The sequence below is a fragment of the Labrus bergylta genome, chromosome 8 (genome assembly GCF_963930695.1).
Source record: "Labrus bergylta chromosome 8, fLabBer1.1, whole genome shotgun sequence".
Lineage (NCBI taxonomy): Eukaryota > Metazoa > Chordata > Actinopteri > Labriformes > Labridae > Labrus > Labrus bergylta.
The window spans coordinates 4,821,640-4,842,726 of NC_089202.1; the positions used below are offsets into that span (position 1 = coordinate 4,821,640).

The 21,087-nt window shown below is 37.8% G+C and overlaps 1 protein-coding gene across 1 annotated transcript in view; it reads left to right on the forward strand.

The window, feature by feature from the left end:
• ulk4 (unc-51 like kinase 4) overlaps nt 1-21,087 on the forward strand; it is a 74,760-nt gene that overhangs the window by 37,028 nt on the left and 16,645 nt on the right. Inside the window, exons 23-32 of the mRNA XM_065957747.1 lie at nt 1,434-1,567; nt 1,891-2,012; nt 2,302-2,358; nt 2,941-2,992; nt 3,127-3,221; nt 6,067-6,130; nt 6,756-6,957; nt 8,931-9,023; nt 13,234-13,282; nt 15,638-15,728. Of these exons, the coding sequence (XP_065813819.1) occupies nt 1,434-1,567; nt 1,891-2,012; nt 2,302-2,358; nt 2,941-2,992; nt 3,127-3,221; nt 6,067-6,130; nt 6,756-6,957; nt 8,931-9,023; nt 13,234-13,282; nt 15,638-15,728 (959 nt within the window). The remainder of the gene's footprint in view (nt 1-1,433; nt 1,568-1,890; nt 2,013-2,301; nt 2,359-2,940; nt 2,993-3,126; nt 3,222-6,066; nt 6,131-6,755; nt 6,958-8,930; nt 9,024-13,233; nt 13,283-15,637; nt 15,729-21,087) is intronic.

A 21,087-nucleotide genomic window follows, 5' to 3' on the forward strand; every position in this document is an offset into this window, starting at 1 on the left:
GCTCCTGATGGAGAAACTGCAACTCTGATTACCCTTTAACGGTCTATCACTATCTTCAGATTTCTCACTGTTGATGACCAGATGCCAAAACACACTTTGTCACGTTACATTCATCCCCCAGCTGTTACTCTTGTTTGCACTATTCGAGATAACTTAAGCAGTAAGCACACTTTTATTTGTATAACGCTAATTCATAACAAATGTTTTCTCCAGACACTGTACAAAAAGACCTTACTCATTGTTTTTATATTATTAAAGAGCAGGTAAAAAGACCTTACTCATTGTTTTTATATTATTAAAGAGCAGGTAAAAAGACCTTACTCATTGTTTTTATATTATTAAAGAGCAGGTAAAAAGACCTTACTCATTGCTATATTACAAAGACCCAACGTTAATCCATCACAGTACTAATGAACATTCAGCAGGGTATGGACTGGAGTTTCTTGCAAGATGTGCTGGTTGAACTTGATAGCTTTTAAAATATTCATGCAGCGGACCTTCAAGGAACTTGTGACCATGGTCTCAACATTTTAATGTTTTGCTGCCTTATCAGTTGAAATCCCTTTTTCCTCCATATTTTTTTTCTCAACTACAAGTTGTTATCATTAGTTTCAGTGTTAAATGTTGATCCAATAGTATTTCTTTTGTAATTTAAATACATCTACAATAACAAGAAGGTCATACTGGATTCATGGTTTTAGCAAAACTTGACTTTGCTCTTCACTATATTTACAACAGTACATAAAGTACAATTTTAGTTTTCTTTAATGCAATGAATCCCTAATAAAGTAACACCCGAGTGCACAATTCCATGTAACTGTAAACTCTACAAGCTCATCTTTTATGCAGCTTTATAAGGAGAACATGCTGCATTAGTAATCCTCCACTGCCTCTGCACCACTGCCACTCTTAAGCTTAGAATCAATATTTGTTAACTAATATGACCTCTCAGAATCTCTCTGCATGTGTCTGAATACTTATTAATGTGTGTGTGTTTGTGTGTGTGTGTGTGTGTGTGTGTTTGTGTGTGTGTGTGTTACACATGTGGGGCTGTTTATGTGTCAGTTATATCAGTTAGCAGGGTAACCTTTCTGCTCCGCACTGAATTTGTGAACAACATTTTATTGATTACTGTTCAATACAAGAAGTCTGACGGGAAAAATGTTGTTCAAACTTAGAGCTGCTCAATCTGTTTATCTCATCCCTTTTTATGCATCCCGTTAAAATTGTACAGCTCATTGAGGAAAATCATCTTATTAATAGTTCTTGCATCATTTCATCATGTAGTCATTGAGTTGCAAATGTGAGCAGTAGAAATGATCCTAAAACACTACAAGCAGTCAACAGGAAACAACACCATGCATCCTTAATGTATGAATGTACAATTACTGTGAACAAATGTTGTGAAACGCAATACATGTCTTTCTTTCCAGACTTGTAATGTACCTTGAGAGAGACCTGCGTAAAGCCACACCCCTCAGAGAGAACCATGGTCAATCCGGATATCTTTCTCAGTGTCTGGATTTACTGACTGTATATCTGATAAGCTCTGCACCACTAATACTGGGTAAATACAGATAAACACACACACACACACACACACACACACACACACACATACACACACACCTCAACGCTGTCATTCTCATCTGTAACAACATTTGAGATTCTATTTGCATATTTCTGATTCTGTACAAACATGAATGGAATATCAAATTTTAAAAAATTATGTGTTTCTGTAAAATATGGTGAAAATACAATTCTTGTTGTTTTTGCATTTGAACAGTTTCTAGGTGTAATGAAATGTATATTTATGTTACAGAGGGTTACTCCATAGCACATACTCTCATCCCTTCTTTGTGTCCCCTTGTCTCATATGCTCTCCTCTAGAGGACGTCTTGTGTGCATTACAAGGTGTGATTGGGAGGAGACACCCATCCACAGCTCAGAGTAGACAGCTTAAACACACTCTGCCAACAATGTCTGTTGTGCTTGAACTTGTTTCATCACAGGTACGTTTATTGATTTTATTGTCCTGCAAGGTTATTCACAATGTGTGTAAACCTGCTAATATAAACAGGATATGTAATGTTGTTAGGTTAGGTTTGACCTTAGTGTAGGTCCGGGTACCCGTCTGGACAACTGTCTCGACGCTGTGACACTGTTTGTCATTTAAGTGTGTGTATAACATTTTTGCCGGAGAAAGAATTCCACGTGTGTTAAAGCTCTTAATCTTTTTCATCACTTTCTGTGTCCTCATCACCTCTCCTTCTATTTGACTGACTCTCTGTCTCTTCACAGGTCTTTAGAGCTCAAATTGTATCTGAAGATTTTCTTGCTAAAACTGGATCGCTCCTGGTATGTGTTCAGTTATTACAGTCATGTTCTTCAACATTTAAAATAGCTTAATTATTTTGTTTGACAAGGACACTCAGTGCTTTGACAGAAACATTACAGAGGATCATTAGAAGAAGATTGTTTATTTATTTAATCAGTATTATCTCAACATTTCTGACAACGTGTTGTAGAGTTGCATATCCAGTGGTACCAGAATTCAAAGCAGCTGCCTGGATTCACATATTCTTCTATATTCTTGTTTATAATATATTATTTATTTTTTACTTTTCCTCCCATTCCTTGAACATTGGCTGTCAATGGTGGGGGGGTCATGTGTTGATAATGATAGTGTACTGTATGTTTGACCGCTTTTAATGCCAAAAACCAGTAAATGTATTTTAAAAAAGACATGTTTAATTGTATAGTCTTATCTGAAAAACTAACCGAAAAGACTATACCGATGTCTTTCTCACGCCTTTAAATGAAGGCAGAGAGATATACATGATAGAGATATCCATTCAAAAAATCATAAAAACACACAGTGGTCATGACATGTCTGAAAAATTATAAGTAAATGTGTCTTTTTCATCCTTTCTCACACAGAATTACATCACCTCTATTGAGTCAAATGAAATTAATCTGACCATTGCTTTAGGTACGTTACTTCTTACAAAGATTTTATTTGAGCAGAGATTTGTTTAAACATGTTGAATAAAACAGTACAGTATCAAAACAATAACAGTATTACAGATTGTTGTAATAGTTGTTTGATTCTTGATTCCCTGTTAGGTGCAGCAGTATGTGAGGAGTTGATCAGGACTTCTCTGTCCATAGTTGAAGTCCTGAGTCAGCACCATGCTCTCATCACTCCACAGCACAATGTCGTAAGTGTGCATACAAATTATTATGTTACCGACTTCCTGTCTGTCTTACTGTGCGTCCGTCTAATACAGAACTATCCCAATGTATGTTTGTGTCTGTTTAAGTCTCTTACTGACTGACTGATGGATGGACTGCTATTTCCACTTTGCTCTTTCCATCATATGTATTTGTTTTATATTCAGTGTTTGTCTTCCAGTCTGCTAAACTTGTCTATTAGTGGTCCGAGGACAGAGGGTGAACTTGAGCGCTATTAGGAAAGACACTAATCAACTATTGGACCAACAAAGACTCATCTGGTTGTTGTGTGTGTGTCTCTGTGTCTCTATGTGTACGTGTTCGTACCAGGAGGATGGTGAGATTGTGTTTAATGACTATTGACATACGGGAGTGAAGAGCAGCAGGAAGCAGACAGGACAGAGGGAGAAAAAAGAAGAGAAATGAGGAATAGCAGAGAGGAGCAAAGAGGGAGCTTGCTGCTGCTGATAGTCAATAACACAGGAAGACACTTTAATTACCACCAGCCAGCTCAGATTAACTTTTATTGCCTGTTTGACAAGGACACACACTCGTAATTTACATCTCATCATCATTGTAGCAAAGTAAAGTTTTCCTTTAGTTTAACTTCAAAACCCTCTTTTATTTTCACACAGTCCCTTTCACAATATAAAATAAATCTTATTAATTCATTAATTCATTAATTCATTAATTCATTAATTTACATTTTAGCCATGTTAGCGTTACCTTGGTCAACTTATTATTGATTGGAAGAAATTCACAGAGATTTGAAGTTCATTAAGGTCTTTCATTGACCTGTGATATTGAAAAACAATTAAAACACTCTCTAACTCTTTAGTCACCATGATGTACTAAGATATTGAAGCCCCACTGTTTTGGTGTTATTAATAAAGTTAATATTACTCTAGAATCAAAACCATGAGCTATGAACCTCTAACGATGGAATGCATTCATCATCTTGGTACTTTTTTTTTTGTCAAACTTGCTTTGACATTGCTTCAGTGAGAGTTTGTGATCTAAAAAAGTAATTCATAACAGCTTACAGTGTATGAGACCCAGAGATTCATGGATATCCAATAGTATCGGTCACTAGCTGAATCTGGTGATCTCCTTGTGTGATGAATGAGCCTCCATACTATGACTACAAACAAACCTGCAGGTATGTGTTTATAATAAACATGGTCCATGTTATTTTATTTTATAGGGACATCTAAGAGCAGGATGAAATCTGAATAATTGTTCATGCAGCCATGCAGGGCAGTTCTTTACTTTTTTTATTTAGAGAGAAAGACCAAATGTTAAATCTAATTAAAAAAAAATAGCTTTAGGGGCACAGGGAGAATAGTACTTAGTATCCGGTACAGAGGATACAGTCGTAAAAACATATTGAATGCCTGACTCGTTGTAACACTTACATCACTAAATAACATTTCAAACTATGAAGCTAATTCCTCATAAAAAAATCATTGTGTTGGCAGATAGGGACAATTTCCAGGGTCTGCTGCACCTCTGCATTATCCAAGCATTATAATGCAGAATTATATAGTATATATACTTATATATAATATATATATACTTATATATTATATATATACTTATATATACTTATAAGTTTATATATATATATATATATATATATATTTAGCATCTCTGCATCCAGAAGCTACATGCTAATAGTCTACTTGCTGTGGAAAAAATAATGTACAGTGGCTTCAGCATAGCAGGGATACCGGGGAAATGTATTTTCTTTTGCATTTCGTCATCAACAATGTCCACATGAGGTGTGTTTGGTCGTTTACTCGAGGAAAAAGAGCAAACGTTTGCAGCTTTTGCCTCTGACTTGTAAAAATTGAAAGAGGTAAAATATTAAGCATACACAACATGATACATTTTTAACATTTTATATACTTCTTTGTTTCTATTGCTGTAAAGCAAAGTGGTGAAAACTGTTCCGTTATAAGAGGATTTCCAACAATGAACAAACACGTCAGCCATGGTTCACAGTTTATGTAAATTGCACCGAGCCTTTCTCCATGCGCACACACTCTGCCTAGCCTTTTGAAGGTTGTGATATTAATACAAAACCATTAAGTGGTGGACAACATCCTTTGTAGTTTCCTTTCTCTGGCTTTCAATGTAATGACCTCACACACTCGCTCAGCATTAGTGTTGTTTCTATGGCAATATTAGTAATCATGCAAATTCATGCAATTTAGATTCATGCCTAAAAAGGGGCTTTGACAGTTGTAGTACATTTGTTTGTGTGTGTGTTTGATCAAAGAGATCATTCAACAGTGCATTTCCATAGTAATTTGATCCTCTGATACTGGTCTGTGTGGTTGATGTCTCCTGAATTAATATAGTACAGTGTCTTCTGTTTACTTTAATGGAATATGTATCCTGTTTTTACATTGTCTGAATATCAAGTTGTGCACTTTGTTCCTCTGTTAAGAGAAAAGGAAAGACCACACTGAGCTATTCTTAATAATCTTATGTTAAATAGTGAAACTGAATACAAACTTCTACGTATAAAAGCCATTCATTCATTTTTACAGATACCAAATGTAGCTCGTTTTTACATTAAAGTTATTTTTGGAACAGAGACATAATGTACAGATTTAACTGAATGCACATTAAAACAACTTCAAGCTGACCCGTGGTACAATAGGTCATTCTTGTCTAATAAATGCACTTAATAAAACAAATATTTGACTGTAATACCCTGTGAATAGCTCTACTTGAGTAGGTTATCAGTCTTTTTAGAGAAGCCTTATAAAAGACAATACAGTGTCGTACTTTCTTTTTTTAAGTGTCTATGTTTGTCTCTTAAAGGTTGTAGATGCCATTCTGCCTCCTCTGACGACGCTGGCTTTCAGCAGAAACGGTGAGAAAGATGGTGGGTCTTTTTTGAAAGAAGGAAAAGAGAACAAGACAGAGGAGATGTGGAAAGAGAAGCAAATGTCAGAGTGAGGCAGGAGAGTGGAGAGCGAGCAGAACAGAGGAAATGGCAGATAGGAAAGAGCTGATGAGAAGAGCGCAGCTGGGGACCTTCATTCTTTCCACTTGTTTTCAGTGTTATAAAACAAATCCAGATACTGTGCATACAAGCAGAAAATAGGATAGTAAGATGAAACACTGATAATAGATAAAGATAAAATATACCAAATCAATAACACGATTAAAGACTTGCTTTATCCAGTTAATAATATTATGGTGTAATGGGTGTTGAGCTAATAATTGTTTTTGGAGCCAGTACATGAATGTTGTCTTAGCTTTGAGCTCTAATGACTTCATTAAAGGAAATGCTGAAATATATCAAGTAAAGTCATAACCATGTGATATTATGAAGTTCTTCAATACCAATATCCGGTGTAAGTCCCCTTGGAAGCAAATGCAAGTAGAAGATCTATTACCCAGTGTGTGCAGGCATGAAAGCTGCTACTGAATGCTACTATATTATTAAGCCTTAACACTTGTGTACACGATATGAAAACTCTCCCTCTTCTGTCTGTGTGTTCCAGTGGAATGGTCAGTGTTTGTTTTGAGGGTCCTGTCCGAGCTCAGTCTTGTCCTGCTGGTCCAGGAAAGTGATGGAGGTGAGGAAGACGAGGGGATGGACATAAAGAAGCAGGGAGGAGAGAAAGGACGAAGGGCAGCAGAAGGAGAAAATGGAAGCTCTCGTAATCAGATGTTGACTCTCATCAATAAGTCTCTGATTCAAAGGTTTGTCTGGCGGCTTGAGAGCGTTTCTGTTTTCAACTTTTAGTTTTTGTTTCTTCAGAAGAAGAACTGCTCTACTTATTGTGCCAATGGTATTGTTGTTATTATTTCTAAGTATTACACCAACCTTTCCCCCCTCTGAGGTACAACCTTGTCTTTTGTGTAAGTTCCCCACTATATATACGCTCTAATACAACCTGAACAGTGACACAGTATTAGAGCCTGTACAGCTGGAGAAGTGGCTACTAGTTCCATAAGACATTTGATGAAAAAAAATTTGAAGATGAAATTCACAAAGCACGCGCAAAGGGTGAAATGCACGCAAACTTCACTGCCAAGTACAAAGTGTACAAGATGCGCCTGCCTCGTTTGCGTCTATGTAAATAAGGGAATAATAAAACCTGAAACAGTTTCCCCTCCTGGCTCATCATCTTTATGTGGGAAAAAACAGCTCTGTTCAGAGTAGAGGTGCAGACGGTTTTTCTCCACATTAATACGCAAAACAAGAGTAAACTGCCCGGAGCAGGACAACTTTGAGGGCAATTCATGGTGCTAGTGGGCGCAATCCATTCTTAGTAGATCTGGCCCTAATTGGGTTTGTAACTAAGACACATTCATTTAAAATAGAATCAAAGTCAAGAAGTTTTAACTGTTTATCAAACAAAAGACTGAAAATAACCCAGTACAAAGTAGGGCTGGGTGATATGGTCCAAAACTTGTATCTCAATATTTTTTTAGCTGAATGGCGATATATTCTTTTATTTACAGTAAGTTGTACATGAAAAATAAACTACCTGTTTGTGAAAGTAAAAAGTAATATAATTAAATAAAAATGTTAAAATAAATACAAAATCGTCCTTTTCTGCATAACAAAATAAACACAGTTGTGTGTTTTGTTATTCATTCATATTTTTGAGTTTGGCTCAGAGAGGGAGAGAGAAGGAGCAGGGTGAAGAGGGACAGATAGAAATTAGAAAAAGGTGAACCAGCAGCTCTACAGATAATGTGATTTTAATGCAACATAAACTATATCGATGTTAACGATATTGTCTTGTCATCTTGTTTGAAAATATATCGATATATCTTAAAAACTCAATATATTTCCCAGCCCTAATACAAAGCAAAAAAAATGACTTGACTCTACAACTGTGACGGTCAACAGAAAATATCTATCCCCACTCACCCTCTTTTACACCCTCTTTTTTAACACAAGTCAAATACATTTTCCCTCCTATATGAAGTTTTTTTTTTGGCTTTACGGAGGTAAGGCTCTGATTTCCTGAAATAAAAACTATTATTCAACAATCATCTATTCTTGAACAATCTGTAATGTTTTGCCACAGGAGATCGTTTTCTATGGATTCTAGTGATATAAGGATGATTTATTGTTACCTCTACTACTTTAAAATGGTACTATATATTGAAGTATTCTGAGTCTTGCGTTGTGCTTCTTTGGGTCCATGTCATATCCTTGTGCTTGTTAGATACAGCTCACTGACAGGCATGTTGCAATCTACGTAGACAGACAATTTAAGTGACATTTACATCATTCTTAGTAACAAAGGTATAAAAAAACACATTGACATCTAAGGATTGTTTTTCTTGGTTTCCTCCATAATATATGGATCCATAATGTCTCTTCCTATAGCATTATTGTTTCTATCTCCGTTTCTAAAATGTTCTTCTCTTCATGGTTGCTTCATCGTCACCTTTTGTTCAACTTCAACCCCCATTTCCCCTCCATACTCTCCCGTCTTCTTCCCCCATTGGCTCCAAAATGTGTCTTCTCTGCTCTTCCACCCATATTTTCTTTTCTCTCCTTCCCCTATTTAAACTGTAGTTCTCCCCTCCCCCTCTTCTCCACCCCTCTCTGCAGATCTGTTCCAGTTTACACCCTGTTACTAATGATCAGAACAGTACATCAATTATTAACACTACCAAAGCCAAATGTTGTACTCTTGCATGTTTGTGTCTAGGTATGAGCCTCTTCTTCGAGCTGCAGAGGCCGTTCCGCTCTACGCACTCAAACTGCTGCTATCGCTGACTGAACACAGCGGACAGATGTGCAGGTAATGTACACACTCGATCAGATACTCACCTGAATTACACATGGAGACAGCAAAGCACTGTTGAGGTCTCAAATTAATGATTTTACTAAACCTTTCCAAACCAAGTTTACTAATCACAATTTGATGAAGTTAATACGAAATAATTCTATTGAATAATAAATGAACCCACCTCCCACCTTCTGTATTCCAACCTCATAGTAACTGAAATTGAATGTGGACAGTACATATCTTGTCTCCGTTTGTCTCTTGGTCTTAAATCAAGTACACACTTTGGTATTGTTTTATAGTCCTGGCAGGCAGACACCAAACTGCACACATTTAAGCGCTCTATGTGTAGTGTGGCAGCACTGTGGAACACCATGAATGTTTTTTAAAACCACATGCAAAAACACACTATTTGCAGGGATGTTTTCCCCCCACTGTATCACTCACGAATACACACTGTTGAATATTTATTTATTGATGGTGTTGGTGCACATTGAGAGCTAACAGCATCACCAGCTCAGCTGCTGCTTATCTACATTCAGCTACACCTTTTTCAACCCTCTTAAAGCTGCGCTTTTCTAAATGTGTAATCAGTTTAGTGGCAGGCACAAGAAGCTGTATCAGCTAAGACAAGTAAAGACTTGACATGCTGGGTGGATATATCTTAATACACTTGATACCTCTAAAGTTCTTACAAACTGTACTGCCCATTCTTCAAATATTAAGACATTTAAAAATGTGCTTGATTCATAGAAGAATTTACAACTGCATTATGTGAAAAATTAACAATTCAGGAATTTAAAAGATGTTTTGTTGTACAGCCAGTTTGTTGATCCTTTTTCTTACCATGAGTAGACTCACCTGTGTATGTGTACATATGTGTGTGTGGGGTGTACATGCCTGTCTGATGTTTGCGTGTTTGACAGATGTGTTCTGACAGCAGCTGTCAGTAAGTCTTAATTGTCTGGTTATCTGTGTTCTCCTCTCAGCTGCAGACAGAGACAGAAAAGTGAGGGAAAAAAGAGGCGACAGTGTAAAAGGAATAGAAAGAATAGAAAATGGATGGAGGGAAGAAAGGAGGAAGGGGCTCGGCCGGGAAATTGAGTTAGATTGATGTAGGAAAATTGACCTTTGAAAGGAGAGAAAGTCTGGACAAAGGTTGGTGTGCTTGGACAGAAAGGATAACATAATAATCACAGAGGCTGCATGAATCAGCGTGCATCTTCTCAAAACGTAGGCAAAAACAGAATTTATCCTGTTTTTCACTCAGGATCACTTTCTGTCCATTAATCCGTCATTTGGCAGATGCACAGAAATGGGCAAATTAAGCTCATCTCAAATTCAACATTTAACCTTTCATTAATCAATACTAATGATTTGTTTAAAAATAATCATCATAATAAACCTTCTGCTGTGTTTTCCCCTTCGCACTTCCCTACTCTATTTATTTTATCTTCTTGAGCAATACTAACTCGACATACCTCTTATCACAAATATCCCCCTCTCTCCAGCTCCGTCCACCCCTCCCTCAGTTCAGAGTTCACCCTCGTTGCTGAACACGCCCCTGTTACTCTTATCAGTTCTATTACTCCCTCTCGTCTCCATCCTTCTCCTCCTCCACCTCTCCTCATCCCCCTCTTCCCTTGACACAAGTAGCGTGACGTGAACTTTTCAAATTGGTGTCAGCACTCTTCTCTCTACATCTCTTTTTTTTCCCTCTCCTTTCTTTTCCTCTGACATTATTAACAATATTTTACGTTTTTTTTCCCCCGTCTCCTTTGATCTCTTTCTCTCACCATCTCTAATTTATTAACATTAGTCCACAGTCCTCTCTTTTTCTATGTCCTCTCTCCACAACTCTCCCTCCATCACTGTGGATATACAATCAGAAATTAAATTGCCTGGGTCTTGGTTAGATAAGTGTGGCTATGAAGCCAGCCGAGCGGTAATTAGATGGTAAATTGGGGACATTAACGTTGGGAAGGCAGCCTGCTGTTTCTCTCTGCATTATCACAGCCCAGACACACCTTCAAACAACTACATTTACTGTGACCTTTAGCCAAAGAACCTCATGCAGTGTGGTACATGTGTGCGCTCAAGTATCAGTATTTGAATGTTGTTAGACGTGTCTGTCAGCCACATGTGTGTGAATGTGCTCTAATACGTTAACGCATGCAGTACTTATCAACCTCGTGTCAGGTAGTATTTTCTTTTAAGTTGAACTAGTTTGGATGGGCAGAATAATCTCTTATCTTAAACAGTTCATTTCTCAATTCCTCCGTAAGGTTTTTTTTTTTTTCACTCGTTGAAACTTCAACACATACTCCTTGTTGCAAAAACCAATTCACCATCTAATTACTGAAGCCTTTTGGAAAACAAAGTGAGTTTTCACACAATAATATTCTGTTATTATATGTACACAGTCTGACCTACTCTTATTTAAACACTTGTGAATAACTTTCTAGTACCTTGCAATATACCGAAGATATTCCACTAAAACATTCAAATCATGAATTTTTGTGTGATGTTAAATGTAATTTTTTCTTCAAAAATAACAAAGTCAATGACGGCCTTTTAAAAAATGAATCCCAGAGTATGCTTCTAATATGACGGCTGAATTAGATGACGAGCAGAGCAGAGGTTTAATCAAGCTTATTAGTTTAAAATCTAATGTGATACAAGGCTTATGCTGATGATGTATGACATGCAGTGAGGGTCATCTCATCTGTGTAGTATTATAGGCAGTCTGTTGTGTCCTGGTTTGTCTGATGTCTGCTGCTGTGTGCTGCTGAGTTTATTGAAGTATGGCTGCCAGTTTAAAGGTGTTCCAGTTTATCATGTCGTGCTGGCCTGGCCTGTCCTCTCTTCTCACAGACTGTCGCCTACCTAATGGGAGGCCATCCATCACCACAGCAAACATAAACACCCACATGACACACTCAGACACACAAAAACACAGACACATTTAACCCTTTATAAAAGAACCAGACTGTGTAGAGGAACAAATATACAGTACTTTATGATAAGAGGATCAAATAGCCAATAAAAGGGAACTACAGAATTATAGGAAGTGTCTACAGTGCCATGTTTCTTTAAGTAATTTGCTCATATGAAAAATGATATACAGTATATATATCTTGTTTTGACACAATTGAAAGCTGATTGATCAGCAGATTTGTTGGTGCTTGTTACCACTCTTGTTACCACTCTTTTCACAATTCAGTTAAAAAAAAATCAAATATACGGCATTAATATTTTTAAAAACATACTTTCAACCTGAGGTCATAAATGAATTGGAAAAACTCATTCAAGGAGACATTTATAACATATTACTCAAAAGAATGGTGAAATGTAACAATTTGAATGTTGAAGCAGGTTGGTTGCATGAAAATATTGTTTTGAGTGTTTGGGCAGTTTTCTTTTCATATGGTGATGGTTCTGAGGATTGTCACATCATTATTATAATATGGTTACCAAAACATATCACTAACTTCACTGCAGAACAGTCTAAACACATCTTGTTCAAACACAGGTTTGTGTTCCTGCTGGATGAACTTTACGTCATGATTAATATAAAGACAATTTTTTTTAATCAGCAGACAGGTTTTGTTTCCTTTGACATAGTCACACCAATCTGACTTTAGCTGGCGTTGTTCCATAACATTCAGAATGCTTTCTTGATTTCTGATGCAAACAGACACAAATGCATACACAAGTTCATTATGTGTCCATGTCAGAATATGAACAACTGTTTTGATACATCACCTTCATAGAAGTTGGTTGCAAATGTGAATTCATCCACATCACTCCTTTCCTTGTTTTCAGCTGTTTCTCCACTCCTCTGTCCATCTCCGCAACAATATTTCCCCCTTTCTTAATCCTCTACTTCATTTCTCCTCCAAATGTTATCTTCCCTTACCTCGTCTTCTCATTAACTGTCATCTCCTCCTTTCGTGTCCTTCCCTTTCCTCTCTCACCTTGTCTCGCTTCATCTGTTCCCATCATGTCTTCTCTTTTCTCCTCTCTTCAATTCCACTGGTACCAAGCAGGAGTTGTTGTAGCGGAACTCTAACCTTAATGAAGATGAAAAAGCCTGGTGTATGTGCATGCAGGCGTGTGTGTGAATGCGTGAACAGGCCGGTGAATTGCCTCTAAATTAAATTAATTTCTCACCCTGGTCCCTCTACCTTTTGCTTCAATGTGTATTTTTCTTCTTCCTTTTCAGGTTGATCAAACACAGCAGGATCCTACCAACAGTCCTTCAACTCATCATGGTTAGAAACCAATCTCATTTAATCAATGAATCACTTTTTTACTCAGCCAATCGGAAAGGTGCTTGTTTTTTTCTGTCACTCAGGGAATCAGTCAATCTGCTAAACAGTCTTACAATCAGTTAATCAAACTCTGGTATCACAATTTGTATTGTTTCATGGCATTACTGCTAGATTTTATTACAGCTCAGTAACAACCTTCCTCTCCCTCGCTCCATGTAGCCCTCCTCCATGTATTCATGTAAATGAGTCTGAGTGGTGTTGACCTATTAGAGGGCTGCTGTAATTGACTGGCAGGTCAGCCTTAGAGAGGATGGAGGGTTAATAGAGTGGGAATATGGACTCCACTATTAAGATCTTACATAAACACACAGCGCTAGTCTGTTATCAGCCGAGCATAACAACGTTTTCAGTAAACAATTTATTTCACCTGACCCTTTTTGCATATACACTATCTAATGAACACTGATACAGCACAATCTGTTTTCAGCAAATAAACTCACTTGTGCTGCAGAAAACAATTTAGGGTTTTTACCATTCACACACACACACACACACACACACACACACACACACACACACACACACACACACTAAATAATCAGTGTTCTGCTTGGCTGCCTGTCCAGCCCCGACTAGCTGATGCAGAATGTTAAACACTGCTTTCCACACGGCCTGATTAACTCCTCTCCTGATTGTTTACTCCTGTCTGAACCGCTCATGTAAGGATCCATTAGTGCAGTCTGTATTGCTCACGTTTGGATTGATTTATGCTGCCTGAAACACTGTGATCTGGATTGATTTCACCTGTCACTGGTGATCACACTTGTCATGGAGAAACTCACTTAATTGTATTTGTCTAGATGATGAAGTGGTTCTGCTTCAGACATGAAAGGACTTCAGAAAGCTGGCTGGACCATGGTTCTTTATGGGTTTGTTTTTGTGGATCAGGAGGCCGTAGAGTTTACAGAGAGGGCTGTAGTCAAATACTTTTTGCAGAACTTGAGAGGTGTATTTTGTAGATACAAATAAATGTTGAATCCTTTAAAGTGCAGGACAGTAAGTCACTACGTTCATTTTTGTTTGCCTTCCCTCGTTGTTCTTTGTAAGGTGGTTTTGCATTCTGTGATGTACGTAGTAGTCCTTTCACAGCTTATTAGTCCATAAAGATCAAAATAGATTATCTTTGTCATTCGTTGTAACTGACGGGCAGGTTGTCCTAGGTGCAAATTGATGTCATTGTCTTAGCCTCAGGCTCCTGCACATGATGAGCAGCAGGCAGGCTTATCAGCACGTACACAGATCACACTGATGCGCACAGAGCCCGCAGGCAGAGCTGGTGTATCTCAGAGAGGATCAAATAGTGAAATGAGGGCAGGAGGGAGAGGAGATGTGAATAACTGTTGGAGGAAGGAGAGACAGATTTGTAGGGAGGAGAAAGTGAAGAGGTAGAAACAAAGGGAAAGAAAGCCAAGGAGGGGAAGGGGAGGAGGAGGAAAGTTCAGACTGCAGCTTTGCTACTTGTTTGTGTATGCAGCTAACCTATTATCACAGGTCATCATGACAGCATCTTTAAATATACAGAATTAATTCAGTCTCATGCTCAACATTGTGTCCTCCTAATAACCATTTTTACCGTAAATTGAGCATATTATTCCTTCTCAAAAGGAACATCAACATCTTTTCTATCTCAGAAATAGCTGTATTTCCGAGCTTCATTAACACATGTCATTTATACACAATACCCAAACATTATATTTAATAACAACACAGATACTATTAACACTGACAAAATTAAGTCTTTAAATATGGGAAAGTTGCTTACCATTATATAAAGTAACTTCACAAATACTCAGGAGTAACCACAAGACATGCTGTAGACAAATTAGTACTAAGTCCAGTAAGTGAAATGACAAGAACGTTTGTCTTCTCTAGTGTTGCCAGCCGTATGGTGTCCAGTCAACAGTTTCACATATGTGTGACAAACAGGACTGACAGAAAGGATCTAGTGGAGGGATAGCAGTAGCAGTCTGTTTGCACCTTCTGTCCTGTCATTTGAGCGTCTTGACAAAGTTTAGGAGATGAACTGGCACCTCTCAGCCACTCATCCAAACTCAGTACCGTGGTTCCTTCTGTATTGGTAATGACATATTCTAAATTTAGATGTGGGTTGATATGTAAGTGCTGGCGTTTTGTGTTGTGAGTGTAATGTCTGATGGAAACACGACAATATATTATCAACCTCAAGTGATAACAATTAGTTAGATGTTAGATGAGAAAATGTAAACCAATTTCACATGAAGTACAAGTTGTTGTAAGCTGACCAGTAATCTAATTGTCTTTTCTTACCTTCTGTAGGCAAACAGCAGTAATGTTAACAGTGGACTGGTCCAGAATGCAGTTGCCTTGCTGTGTAATCTCAGTGGAGTGGAGCCACTATACCAACAAGGTACAGTATGTCGGTTTATAGTACACCTAATATGTGTGCAATAACCTCAGGTGCAATAAGAGATGTAGAAAGTAGAGACAAGAAAACATATTTATATTTTCATTTCATTGTACAGTGTTCCCCTTGTTATTTTTGTTGTATTATATCTTTACTTTAATACAGTGTATAACTTCTGTACAGTTTATTTTAATTTACTTAGCTGTTACTACAACTTATTTTTACTTTTCTACTCTTCTTTTCTTATAATGATATTCTATTTTATATATAATTTTAACTTTTTGTAGAAGCTGACTCAGGGAGAAACGCAAGAATTCCAATGTACCTGTACTGTCCTGTACCTGTGAAAATGGCAATAAACATCTATTCTATTCTATTCTATATGGAGAGAGGGAAGACTGAACCTGTCTCTGCTTTAAAAGATAAACAAACCTCTGGTTATGTCATTCTTCCCCAGTCACTAGTACAATTATTACTGAATGACAACATAGAGGCCCTGCTGTCAATAACCCCACTACTCAGCGCTCATGTATCACGTACCCACTCCACCAGCATTAGTAATTGTCATGTTACTTGTTGACATCTTGTTTTCCTCAACCTACTGTCATGCTGCAGATTTGTGCTTATTCCGGTCAATAACCTTGACTCTGTGTGTATATGTGTATGTGTATGTGTTTGTGTGTGAATGAGGCAAAGGCAATCTTTTTGTACTTTATAGTGAAACTCAGAAAATCAATAATATTAGAATTGCCTGTCAATTGCTATTGATTGCAGTGAATCCTGAGGGGGAAGTCAAATTTGAGGTTTATGTCTTGGAGTGAGAACACTTTTTCGAAGTTGGGTCGGTTAAGGTCCATTAAAGAGCAAGTTTGGGATTTAGCGTTTTAATAAAAAGCAATGACTAGCAAGGCAAAGATGATTATACACATAGGGATGCAGCTTTAGTCTAGAATTGGATAATGAATGTAGTAAATTACTAATGTTTGGAAAAACACATTCACAAACATTGTTGGCTGTGTGTGTGTGTGTGTGTGTGTGTGTGTGTGTGTGTGTGTGTGTGTGTGTGTGTGTGTGTGTGTGTGTGTGTGTGTGTGTGTGTGTGTGTGTGTGTGTGTGTGTGTGTGTGTGTGTGTGTGTGTGTGTGTGTTTTAGCCCAGAACTGTAATTGCAGCTCATGAATCTATTTATATCTCGTTTTTAATTTATCTCTCTTTCTGTTACTGTCTTCCACTTGTCTCTCATTCTGTTCGTTCTCCACCTGCCTCCCCAAAACCTCTGCCACCTCTTCCTCTCTCTATTTCATTGGGTCAGCAGTGCAGCAGTTCAGTAGTCAGCATCATTATCGACCAATCAGCTCTCCTCTCAACAAGAAAACGTCAACCTAGCACTAAACTGCCTGAGCAATTAATGCTATCTCCTCTCCTCTCCTCTCCTCTCCTCTCCTCTCCTCTCCTCTCCTCTCCTCTCCTCTCCTCTCCTCTCCTCTCCTCCCATCTCCTCTCCTCTCCTCTCCTCTCCTCTCTTACTCTTTTCTATTTTTACTTTATCCATCCCCTTACCCCTACTTTCCAATCTACTCAGCTTCATAATTTCCGCTCTCTCTCCTCCTTTCTTGTTTCCATTTTTACCTTTTTCCCTATCCTCTATTTTGGGTCCCTCTCCTATCTCCCCCTCTCCTCTTTCTTCCATCTTTTAGTTGTGGTTCACTCCAGATCAGTGTTGCGATGGCAAGAAAGAAGGGAGAGGAAACTGAGCAGAGAAGAGGAATAGGGAGGAAGTGTGTATAATTGGCTTTTTTAAGGTGTGACAGAGAGAGAAGGGGAGGGGTGGCTTGTGAGCATGTATGTGTGTGTGTTTGTGTAACTGTGTGTGTTAGGATGCAATGAAATAGACAGCGAAGAAGAGCAAAGTAGGGAGATGTTTTTTTGTGCTTGTGCTGCTTATTTGTGTGTGTATGCATTAGACTGAGAGGAGTGTGTGTATATGAAGGGGGTCGGATGCAGAAGCATCCAGTGTGTGTTTGTGAGTGTGTGTGTGTGTGTGTGTACATATATATATATGCGTGTGTAAGAGAGAGAGAGAGGAGATGAGGTTTATAATTGGGCAGATTTGCCTCCGACTGAGATAATACCCCCTGGGGAATGAAGACAGAGGGAGCAGAGAGAGAGAAAGGCAGAGATAGGATTCAGAACAGAACAACAGAAAGAAGAAAATGGCTAAAAAAGCATGAGAGAGAAAAGAGGGGGAAGAGATGATAAGAAATTAAAGAATAAACGAGAGGTAAAAGGGATAGCAGAGAGGTGACAGAGATGAAGAATGGGATACATAGAGAGATAGAATTTGGATAGGGGGACTGAGATGGAGGGATGAGTTGATAGTAGACTAAATGTGAGGTTGACTTGTAGGGGGGGGATAACTTAAGTGTCAGACATTTGCTGGAAAAAAGGATAATATCAGTGTATGGCTCAGTTTTAATTTGTTAACATGTAGCAGACTAATGTAGGGACTCATGGCTATAATCTGATTATATAAGGATGTGAAGCCCAGAGCTTTTCTACTGAGAATTAATTTGAGACTCATTTTGTTGGTACACTGACAAGCAGGCTGTGTGATTTGATAAGGAAATGGACACATCTAGAGCATGCAGAGCAGCCAAAGTTCTCACCAACATTTTAGAAGAGTTTGCATCCTGAGCAGCTCCTGACTACAGTTTTGACAAGGTGTCACTTGATTTAAGCATTGTTATCCTTTCATTAATTAAAGAAGTCTTCAGGGTACCCAAATGTCTTCAGAATCCTAACTGGTCTTTGCTCTCTGAGTTTGATCAGCCACCAATCCTTGTTATTTCTCTTGACCTTCTGTGACAAGTTCAGAAGAATCTTAGATACTTGCCTCTGCTCTACTTACTGCCACTGTGTAACTTGCATTTATACATTGTTTCTTGAAATTCAGTTCAGGTTCAATTCCCCAAATGATGTCTTCAAAAAAATGATAATTGTGCTTTGTCCATATGTGTCCGATCAATAAGAATGCCTCCTGGCGTAATTTATACCACTAAGCTCTGTTTTCTATGTTAATATTTACATATTAGCAAGCATCCAAGAGGTCATTGGATTTACAGCTTCATACAATGGTACTCAGTCATTCCCTTTTTACAGTAAATGTGAGATGTATTGTATTTAGACAGTATACCAGCCCACAGTGCCTACATGCTACAGGAGGCATAGCTCTGCTTCATCCCCTTACTTAGAGCCCAAAATACTGCTGAGTATACAGTCAGCAAAAAAACTCTATAATGTATCCTTTCTATAACATCCCCTGATCTCATCTTTTGGGATGCCATTTTTGCTGTTCATCGCTTGTTTGCAGCAAAGAAAGGTTGGTAGTTAAAGTGTAATCACAGTGAGCAGGAACATCCACAACAGGAAAACAGAGACGACTCTGATGTCTACAGAACAGCCACATTAGTTCATTTATAGGGTTTTTCTGGTATGTATTTTTTTAAGCAGAGTGTTAATTTATGAGACACTGTTAGGTTGGTAGCTGTGCTCCTGTAGAGTCAGTCAGGTTTTAACTAGACTAATACACAAATGCTTCAAACTGAGTGCTCTTCAGAATACAGTAATGGCCACTTCTGTGAGTCATAGGTTGGGACCAAAAAAAACTAGCCCAGCAGCTACCAGTTAAAGCTCAGAGGATTACATCCTCATGTAGGGAAATGAACTTTGCTTTTAGTTATTTAATAAGCACATAGATTGACCTTATCATGCTTCACTGCATCCTTGAAAGAGACTTACTCTGATGCCTCACACATTACTGTTGACAATCAGATTATTGAACTGTTTACAAACTTCATTTTCATAAACTAATACATAAATAATGTGATCAGTGGAGATCTGCTGACTTCATTTCTACTTTGCTCAGACAGTAATGCTCTGAGCCATCTCTCCTGTTGAATCCCAATAGTACTCATTTTGCACTGGTGTATAAATAGACTATAGTGAAAGCATTGTACAATGACTATTTTTAACCTAAAGTCTTAAAGTAGAATGGAACACATTAGTTTTCAATCAAAAAGTCTTCATCAAGTCTTAAAATGGGCAAAACAGTGAGCAGTAACAAGTATAAAACTGTCTCGTTAGCGTTGACTTGAATAAATTGCTTGAAATAATCGAGATATTCTTCTGTACCTGTGAGTCTCATGCAGTAACATACATGCACAGAGCTCCATGATACCATAAACACGTAGTGTCCACAGTATGAATCCAAACCACACCATGGAGTCACATCACGATAATAATGGATTACACTGTACGCCCTTTTATTTTTAGTAATACTCTTACCCTATTTGAGACAGACAATGGTCTTAGTTATCTGTAACTAATCAGCAGTGGTTATAGTTCTGATCCTTGTTCAAACCATGTATCTGTAATGACTGCAGCAAGAACTGTGTTAGTGCAACACCAGGCAGATATCCAGAGCCCTGGTTCTATTGTTTTATTTTGTTTTTAAATAACATGTTCTTTTTGTTTGCTGCTTTAATCACTTTTTTAATTATTTTCCATGGAACTTTATGGTAACAGTTGGAAAATCATGACCGGTTCAATGGCAACAGAAAGAATGAAGTGCTTAAAAAGCCTGCAAGAAGTTGAATTTAATAAACAATGGTACTAAATGTGCCTTTACTTATTCCTTTGTCCTGTTGACATTTTCTTCATGTAGACGTTGTCTTTGTCTCTGATGCCCATTTCAAATCAATGCATATATGCATAAACTATAGTTTCACAATGCAGAATCATTTTCACCATTTTTTAAGGGTTATGTGCTGTAACATTTGCAAATACCGTTATTATGTCAATAGTCATTGTAGAATTTGTTAAGATTGTCAGCATTCAAATATGAGTATTTGCCTTTTTGCTGCTGTGTTGTAGCCATAGACTGTAAATATTAGCAGATTATCACAACAGACAGCTAGTCAGAAAAACCAGGACTTGTTAAGCGTTACATTTAGATCTTAATGGTTCAGATTATCACCTGTTACAACCACAAAATCACTTCTCGCCTGGCTCACCGTCTGTCTCAACATATTAACACACTGCTCTAAATTATGTGCCCTCTGTGCCATAAATGCTCTAAATGCTTAAGTTAACAAACAGATATATTTGATGTTTGATTACAGGTAGTTCTGCAGCTACCCCGTTGATGGGTCAGTAAATAACAGTAAAGTATAGGGAAAGAATTAGAAACTTTTCTTCAATCGTCATTGTGATGTGGTTCAGATGGCTGTGTGTAGTGAAGCCAGTTCTTCCTCACAGATAACCACATAATAATAGCATTAACATAAACATGAGCTTCTATCTAG